The 9,126-nt window shown below is 41.2% G+C and overlaps 1 protein-coding gene across 10 annotated transcripts in view; it reads left to right on the plus strand.

Moving 5' to 3' along the window:
• Positions 1-6,977, plus strand: part of LRRC8B (leucine rich repeat containing 8 VRAC subunit B) — a 66,487-nt gene extending 59,510 nt beyond the window's left edge. For all 10 annotated transcript variants that reach the window (XM_034653844.1, XM_034653846.1, XM_034653850.1 and 7 more), the window contains one exon: positions 4,865-6,977. In XM_034653844.1, the coding sequence (XP_034509735.1) occupies positions 4,865-5,137 (273 nt within the window). In that variant the 3' untranslated portion in view covers positions 5,138-6,977. The remainder of the gene's footprint in view (positions 1-4,864) is intronic.
• The last annotated feature ends 2,149 nt before the right edge of the window (positions 6,978-9,126 follow it).

The raw sequence follows: 9,126 nt of genomic DNA on the forward strand, positions 1-9,126 counted from the left end.
TAGTTGAATATGCATTGTGCTTCTCCAAGAGGGAGGTATGATATGCAATGTTTGCCAAATATGTTTGAGCAAGATGCTCTTTTTTTTTAATTTGATTTTATTTTTAAGTAATCTTTATACCCAATGTGGGGCTCCAACTTACAACTACAAGATCAGGGGTCACATGCTCTACTGACTGAGCCAGCCAGGAGCCCAAGATGCTTTTTTTTATAGTAGCTCTTGAGAGGAGTGTTCCTAAGAACACTGAGTGTTGGGGAAATGTAAAAGGATAGAGGACATGTGCAGAGGCATGCCCAGATGTAATAAGAGATGAGAGCATTTAGAAGTTGGGTCAGAATGGAGAATGGCTTGAAGTCTGCCAGTCAAGTTCAGGTTTAAGTTCATTGGACAGTAGGTGGGGTCAGACTTGAGCTTGAAAGTGATATCTAGCATGACCTGGTACCTTCAAAGGAGGCTCTAATTGTAACCCATTTAGAAGGGTTGGGAGAGTACAATCAAGAAATAAAACCCCTTGAAAAAGTTTAATCAGTGATGATTTAGAAGTAGAATATAAATTAAAAACAAAAAGGAAGATTTATATCTGAAAGGAACATCATGGACCGTCAAGTCGGCAAACTGCACCCTGGGACCAAAACCCACCTACAGCCTGAGTTAAGAATGCTTTTTAAATTTGTATACAGCCCAACCTAAGAATGGTTTTCAAAAAATTTTAATGGTCAGGGGAAAATTTCTTGAAATAACATTTTGTCTCACATGAAAACTATATGAAATTCAAATCTCAGTAGCCATGAATAAATTCCATGGTTCTCATTTGTGGGCCTATATTACAAAAAAATTATCCTCAGTTGTTATGCTATTTTGAATTTCCTCATTTTAAAACGTATGAAATTTTTTCTCTCTTGCTGTATAAGCACCTACATAATATTTTCAGTTTTGCTTCTTCACCCACAAAGCCTAAAACATTTCCTATCCTACACGTTTAGAGAAAAACCTTTCCAGCCTCTGCTCTAGTTACTGCCCTCATTTTACTGATACTGAAACTGATGCTCAGAGCAATTTGCCTGACGTCTGAATCTTCCTTGCGATGGATCTGGGATGGAACCCAAGAGCTCCGGCTCCCACTCTGGCGCTCCCTCTGTTGCATCTCAGATGCGTCAAACCAAATGCTGTTACGGGGGAAGCAGGGGTGTGTGTGGATGGCGTGGGAGATGGGAGAGGACGAGGCAGCCTCTCTATGCCAGCGGCCAAGCGTGTTGGGATTATGGTGGTGTTGAATGTAATGGAGAAGCATAGGAAAGGGGAAGGACTTAATAGTTTCTCTCAAATCTTAAAAACCACTCCAATTAACACCTAGGTCTTCCAACTTCTACATTTGTGCATTTAATGCATTTCTTTTATTAACTCAAAGACTTGTAGCTGGAAGTAGAAATTCCTTCTGAAAATCATTTCTGTGGCGGAGCTCGTGTTTGACATCGTGACTTAGAAATGGAAGTATTCATTTTTGTTTCCTGAAATGACTGGATTTTATGGATTTTGTTAACGAGTTCTGAGATGATATGTTCAATGGCCAGAAAAAAAGGGAAATCTGACATTGAGAAAGATTCTGAAGTAAGGTCTCAGCCTCTGGAAACGGGAGTATTTAATTCTCAAATGTCAGCAATCGATACATCCTCCCTTGGATGTTCCAGGGGCTCTACTACATTTTGTGCAAGAAACTTTGTTGCCAGAGAATTCTAGGATGTAGCATTAGTTTCTCTCTTTTTTCAGTTTATTTGCTAGCTTGTTGCATGTATAGTTTATAGTTTTTCTCTGTCAAACCATTCTGCATATGAAGTCTATCATCTCCCTGATGGTCTGCAAACATTTCTTTTGATTTTTAAAAAGAAATTGGTAGTCCATGAGGAATAAATGCTATCTAAAATTTTTTAATAAAATGTTTTGTCCCAGGCAAAATGTTTTTGATGTTCTTGTAAGCTTCAGGGTAAATTTTTTTTTTTAAAGATTTTATTTATCCATTTGCCAGAGAGAGAGAGAAAGAGAGAGTACAAGCAGGGGGAGCAGCAAGGAGAGGGAGAAGCAGGCTCCCCGTTGAGCAGGGAGCCCGATGTGGGACTTGATTCCAGGGGATCATGACTGGAGCTGAAGGCAGACGCTTAACTGACTGAGCCACCCAGGCATCCCCAGGGTAAACTATTTGTAAAGGTGTTAGTAGATTTTTCAGGATAAAATTGCTGAATTGAAGGAAAGTCTTGCATCTCTAACACAGATCCCCAGCCTCCTTTAACGTAATTGAATTCAGGGAGGTAAGACAGGTCCTGTGCCTCAGCTGGGTGCTGACACCGAGAGAAAGTCCCCAAGATGGACACTTGGCACTCGGGAAGGAGAACCACTGACCACAGCCCTTGACTCACTTGCATGACAGTAGCACAGCGAGGCGCCCTGGTGGCTCACTCCCACTGCCTTGTGAAATCCCTCTCCTGTGGCAGGGTGCTGAGAAGTCGCTGAAATCACAAATTCGGAAATTTGAAAGAAGATTAGTGAGAACATGGTAGTGCTAATTGCCAACAGAAGAGTGATGGCTGTGGCTTCAGGGTATTCACCCAGTGGAAATGAGTCCAATTAAGCAAGGTATTTGCTGGGCATCTGGAAGCTAGCTGAAGTAGGGAGATGGAGGGGTCCCTGATACAGTCTCTGGCACAGTCCCTCCTTCCTGGCACCCACTACAGACTAATTATTCATATAACTGTTTAGTATTTCTCACCTAGTAGACCTGTGCTTCTCAAATGGGGGCACTTTTGCACCTATGGAGACATTTGTCTGGAGACATTTTTGATGATCTCAAATGAGGAGAGGCGTAGCACTGGCTTCTAGTAGGCAGAGTTCCAGGGAGGTTGCTAAATAGTCTGCAAGACACAGGGCACCCCCACAAAAAGGAAGATCTCACCCAGAATGTCAACGGTGCCGAGGTTCAGAAAGCATGCGTTAGACCCTGGTTCTGTCTTGCTCAGCACTTTATCCCCAACACCTGACTGGGAGCCTGGCACCAAAGCAGGCTCTCTGCATGCATTTGCTGAATACAGATGAGCCAAGACTACCGTCTTTTCTCAGCTGGCTTGCCTAAGTCACTGCGTAGACCCGAATAGGCACTCTCAGGGTTGAGCTTGGGTTGCACAGGACGGATTGTTTACTTGTACCTCGCTGACCCCACTTCTGAGCTGCAGGTGTTGGACCAGAAGACATTGCAAGAGGTTAGAAAGGGGTTACATTTCTCCTGTCTCTTATCTCTCTGCCACATCTCTACATTGAAATCTGCATCTGTATGGTTTTGCATCTGCATTCTTGAGAAGAGAATGACATGGAAAGGTAGATATTTTTCCTTTGCTTATAGCTAGTATTTTGGTGTACAATGATGAACTTTATTGAATGCCATGCTTAACAATGGTGATCATTCAGTTTTTTTTACAAGGATATCCAGTACTGAGTGTATGTGTGGGTGATGGAGGAGAGGGGAATTTCCAATATAATGAGCATTTTTGGATGCAGTTTGACTATTTTTTAGTTTGTATAGAGAATGTTTGTGCTTTTGAGGAGATAGTTCTGGATGGCCCTGGAAGTGCCAGCAGAGAGCTGGCTCAGTGGGACTGCGTTAGCCCATCAGAGGAGCAGCTGAGCCCTTGAGTGCCCCTTTCATGCCTGTGTCTAACAAAGCCATGTCCTGAACCAAGGAAGGAGCCTGCACTATTTCATAGTTGCAAAGGTGCCGCCTCCACAGGCACATAAATACGTGAAACATTATAAATCGGGGTGTGTGCTGTCCAGCACTGCCTGGTGCAAACTCCCCTCTCAGTGGTATGACAGGAGTGGAGGATGCTTTTCTAAGCTCTTTTGTGGATGGGGGCTCCCTTAGAAATTCACATGCAACCCACCCGCCACATGGGGGAGCAGCTCATTTGAGCAGTCCTAGGAGTTGACCTAATTTCAGGCTATTTATCATATTTTAAATTATTTCTCCATGTTACATGGTTTAATTGGAACTGCCAGAGGGCAGGTAGACGGGAGTGTAGATGTGGAGGGAAGTGAACTGCGCACGTAAAGTTGATCATGTCTTCTTGTCTGTGCTTCTGTTGACATGTGTCTTTTAACAGAATGAAGTTTTCAGTCTCTAGTTTGAAACCCCTAGAAATAGCCTTGTGTCTGTGCTCACAGTGTTTTTGAGGGTATTACTCATCACATTACACAGTGACTCTTTTTTTTTTAAGATTTTCTTTATTTATTTGACAGAGAAAGAGAAAGCTAGAGAGGAAACACAAGCAGGGGGAGTGGGAGAGGGAGAAGCAGACACCCCGCTGAGCAGGGAGCCTGATGTGGGGCTCGATCCCAGGACCCCGGGATCATGACCCGAGCTGAAGGCAGATGCTTAATGACTGAGCCACCCAGGCGCCCCACACAGTAACTTTTTATAAGGACTCTTGGGAACAAGTTATTTCTGATCCTCGGCCTCAAGATTAATTATGATTTTCCTAAAATACTGTTGTTTGTTTTATCTTAGGGACCATGAGTAGGTGACTAATTAGGTTTTGTTTGAGAATTGCTTGTTAGAATGCTTAGAATCACATCTTTTGCCCACCCACATATACAGCAAGGGTTTAGAAGTTCATGGTAGCCCCAGCGCCGACTTCAAGTCAGGATGTTCTTATTTTTCCTTTATCTTTTCCATCTCCTTCACATTTATCATCATTGTTCTATGGATTCCTGTAAATGTCTGGAAATATTTTTGGAAAAAGGCAGGGGTATAAATAAGCAGATGCGTTATCATAGGCCATAGGAAACCAGTTTTACTGGCTTCTTTTTTTTCCCTTTCCAGATTGAGACGCTACCAGATGGGCTGTTTCAGTGCAAAAAGCTGCAGTGTTTACTTTTGGGGAAAAATAGCCTGATGAGTTTGTCCCCTCACGTGGGTGAGCTGTCGAACCTTACTCATCTGGAGCTCATCGGTAATTACCTGGAAACACTTCCTCCTGAACTGGAAGGATGTCAGTCCCTAAAACGGAGCTGTCTGATTGTAGAGGAGAACTTGCTCAACACGCTTCCTCTCCCGATAACAGAACGTTTGCAGACGTGCTTAGATAAATGTTGACCTAAAGAGGAAATAATTTTTAAAGTTCGCCCCAGGACTTTAAACGAGAACTAAAATTTTCTAAGTTATAAAGATGAAAAATGGGTAATAATTATGACTAACTATAACCAAATGTCTTTAAAGCAACTCAGTGTCTAGCCCTAAATTAAACAGGTAAAAAGTGTTAACACTGAACTTAAGTTTTGTGAATAACTGATCTTTAACTTATTAAGATGTGAGAAGTACACTTCGAGGGTGGCATGGGGAACATGAAATTACTGAACCTCTACCTTGCAGTTTTTACCTTGAAGATTAGATATTCTTCCATCTCCCTCCCCCAGTCCCCATTACTTACTTATTTGCACACTTGTTTTACCTGACTTCCTGTCTTGATATTTATCACCTAGACTATAAATTCATCCATATAAATGTCCTTGATGTATACTCAACACTGTCTTTGATTTATGTGCTCAAATATTTTTAGGCAGGGTGTACGTTGTGCTTGGCCGATTTCCTTTTTGGCTTGATTTTACTTCCTGTCCCAGCTCGCTTGAGTCTTCCTTCATCTTGTTTTCTCTTAACAATGGTGAACCCTAAAAAAAAAGGCCCCAAAACAAGGGTGAACCCTGAGAAAGTGCCTGTCTTTGGCTCTTGCAGAGAAAAGGACAGGGTACTTAGGACATGTCACCCTTGGGGCATCCTGAAAATTACTCTTATTTCCTAAAATGTCTTCTTACATATCATCAAAGCCTTTTTTATTTGCTAATCATTTTTATATTAAATGTAAAACATACAACTATTTTCTATGGTATAATCTTGGATTCAAAATCTGTGAGAATAATTTTTGTAAGGTACAGAGAACACATGCGTTCCTTTAAGAATTTACTATTAATACACTTGGTTCGGGCTGCTTACGAGTCTCACACTTGTGTGCGCCCTGCTCCGGAATGTTTTTGTACTCTGCAGCTCATTACTTTCGGATAACACAAGCCTTGTGTGTCATGCCCTAAAATATTTGGGGGTTTCCTTGTACGAAGATGGCCGTATCATCTACCTCTCTCTTCCCTGGTCGCTGTGCTATTGTACGGGTACAACTCTTAATTACTTCAAAAGCTGTGATGGAGGGGAGAGGCACAGATTCCAGTCCTTAAAATTGATGTCAAAACACTTGGAGAAATTAAGACTTCAAGCAAAATACTTTCCTTCTCCATCGCATGCTCTGTGGATATGATGATAATGTAAAACACCCCCCTCTAGTCAGTATTTAAAAATTCTCAAAGCTCACAAAGCAGTAGATCCATTTAACTGAAATTCATCTCATGCCTTTGTCTCACTTTCCTGGAATACCTTTTGCTCTTTTTTTTACAAAGAGCTTTGTGTTTAGCCTTTTATTATCATGCATATTGTAAAATGAATAAAGTCAGCTGACTCCTTTTTGGGAAATGTACATTTTTACCACGGTTTTCTCTCATGGGTCTAGGCATGATGATGCCGGTCTCATTTTGGATGTTAGCTATAAAGTAACCTATTAACTGCACCTAGACAAAACTGGAAAACACTATGGGTAAAGTACTGTAAACATGGAATTGTGATGTGTGGTGTGTTGTTTCTTGCTTTGCCCCTTCCAGAAAGATGAAACTGAGTCTTTAAATTATAGCAAAACGTAGCTCCCCTCACCTGCTGCACACCCCTGAACTGAAGCTTGGAAAAAGGAATTGCTTGTGTCAAATGTTATTTGAATAATATGAGCTATAAAACTATAAGCACCAAAAGCTGCCTAAAACATTATTTCTATTCTGAATGAGAAGGAACAGTGTAAAAATGTTAATTCTTACCAAAACTTGCCTTTAGTCAGAACATTCGAGTTCTCAGGGACCCAGGCATAACTGATGAAACTTTCTTCTAGGACATTAGAAAACAGATTCTGACTCTATCTAGGGTTTTTGTTCTTTGCATTTTTTTAATGTAAGTTAATGGCCATTTTAATGTTTCACAATAAAATTGTCATGTGTACTGATTTCAGTGTTGGATAGATTTATCTTAAGTTTTTGGACTATGGAAAATGATGCATGGAGAGATATGGAAATGTTTGTAGCCATACCATTAGCCATAATTTCTATGAAAAATCCCACCTCCAATTTCAGATTTGCTACCATTTTCACCAACTGGACCTTCTCCACAGCTAGTCACACTGGTTGTGTTCCCCTGCAGAAGTCACTGACTAAATTTTCCATATCGCTTCTTTCAATTTCTGGAAGCACATTACTTACTATCAGGATCAACACTGAATATTGTAAGCTGCTTTCCAAACACTAGGGTATGGTTACTGGTACAAACCTTGTGCTTTGATGCCATAGTTTTTAGATTTCTGTCTTATTTCAGTCTTACACACCAGTGTTTAGGTAGCTTTTGAAATAACGGCACTGACGCAATGAACACGAGACCACCACTTGACATATTGGAAATGTGGTGTTGGAGGCCACCTTTACTGCATTGTGGGAGCAGAGCTTCATTTTGCGAGTGTTCATATTCATTTAAGATGATTTTCCAAGAGGCAAATGCGGTTTATTGAATTAGGACACATTAGTAGGCATTGGATCTCCAAGAATGTATAGTGCATTTTCCAAAAAATACACGTGGATGTATCAGAACAATGCTGAGGGCTTGTGCCAGCGATGGCATAGGTTCATTTCATTCCCATACGCACGCAGACACACACAGACACACACACACCCTGGGCAGTTTTGGACACTCCTGCTAGGGTTTAGTGTTCTTGCCCTAACCTATGTTAGGATACATCTGTGTGGCACACAGACACTGTGTTTTCATTCTTCATCCTCAGCCTTCACTGTTCTCCCTGGATGTCACCATATTTCACGGTCACTTAACAAATGTTTGCGTTAAACAGGGTAAGTAGAGCTCCGTGGGCTCTCCGCGCTGTGGTGCAGCTCGTCGTGTGGTAAGCTTGCTACTGCGCTGTGGTAAGCTGCAGTGGGTTCTTTGCATAATAATATTGTTTGAGAGCGACAATATTTGTTTCCGTGCCTCGTGCATTTCATGATTCAAATTTTGTATGTTTAATTGAAATATTGCGTAATGATGGGTTCAGAAACCATTAAAATAATCAAACAGCTACTCTGTGGGTTGGCAGCTTTATTTCCCCGTGTTTTCTATGAAACCCTCCTTCCGTCCTTACGTTCTCTGAGCATCATCCTCCCTGTGTATGTGTGTTGTTTTCCCTCTCCACTCACTCACCTCCTTAAATTTGATCGGCACTTGTGTATCACAGAATATATTTGTGCTAAAGAACTCCCAGTGATGCTCAAGCATGTATATATTTGGGGGGAAGCCAGGGCCTCTAATGAGGCCTAATTGAGTTGTTCCTCTTTACCCATCCCTGCAGTACTGAGAGCTGATTTAAGCCATGATCTCTCATCCGTACCAAAAGCACGAGAATGTAACCGTAAGTCCACTTTGTTTCCAGGAACTGTATATTGCATCAAAATCTGTGTTCATTTCCTTCTGGAAACAAGAGGAAGGCTGATGGGAGGGGGAGGAGCTCTTTCGTATCCTCATTTGAATTATGAAGACATTATATACATGAAATGGTATAAACTAATTGCTGTTGGAAGATGTCCTGGATATAATTATTTCTTATCTTCAGTTGAATGTGAAAGCAGGGAAAACCTGCAGTCCTATTTAATTGGTTTCTTCCTGTGTCTGGTCCATCACTTTTACATCCGCTGGGAGCTCTCTACTCAGTGCCTTTGGTAATGGGCTACATTTTCTTCAACTTTTTTTTTTATATGAACAATTTCATCAACACTGAAACATTAACACAGAATATGTGAGCTTAAGTACCGAGTTGAGATGGCTTCCAGTTGAACCTAATTCATGTTTAATTTTTGCATTCACTTGTATAATACACCACTGCTGAGAAAAACAATGATGAATGCCTCCTGCATGTTGTATATTATGTCTAACAGAGATGGTGCGATTTAAAAAATACG

The sequence above is a fragment of the Ailuropoda melanoleuca genome, chromosome 2 (genome assembly GCF_002007445.2).
Source record: "Ailuropoda melanoleuca isolate Jingjing chromosome 2, ASM200744v2, whole genome shotgun sequence".
Lineage (NCBI taxonomy): Eukaryota > Metazoa > Chordata > Mammalia > Carnivora > Ursidae > Ailuropoda > Ailuropoda melanoleuca.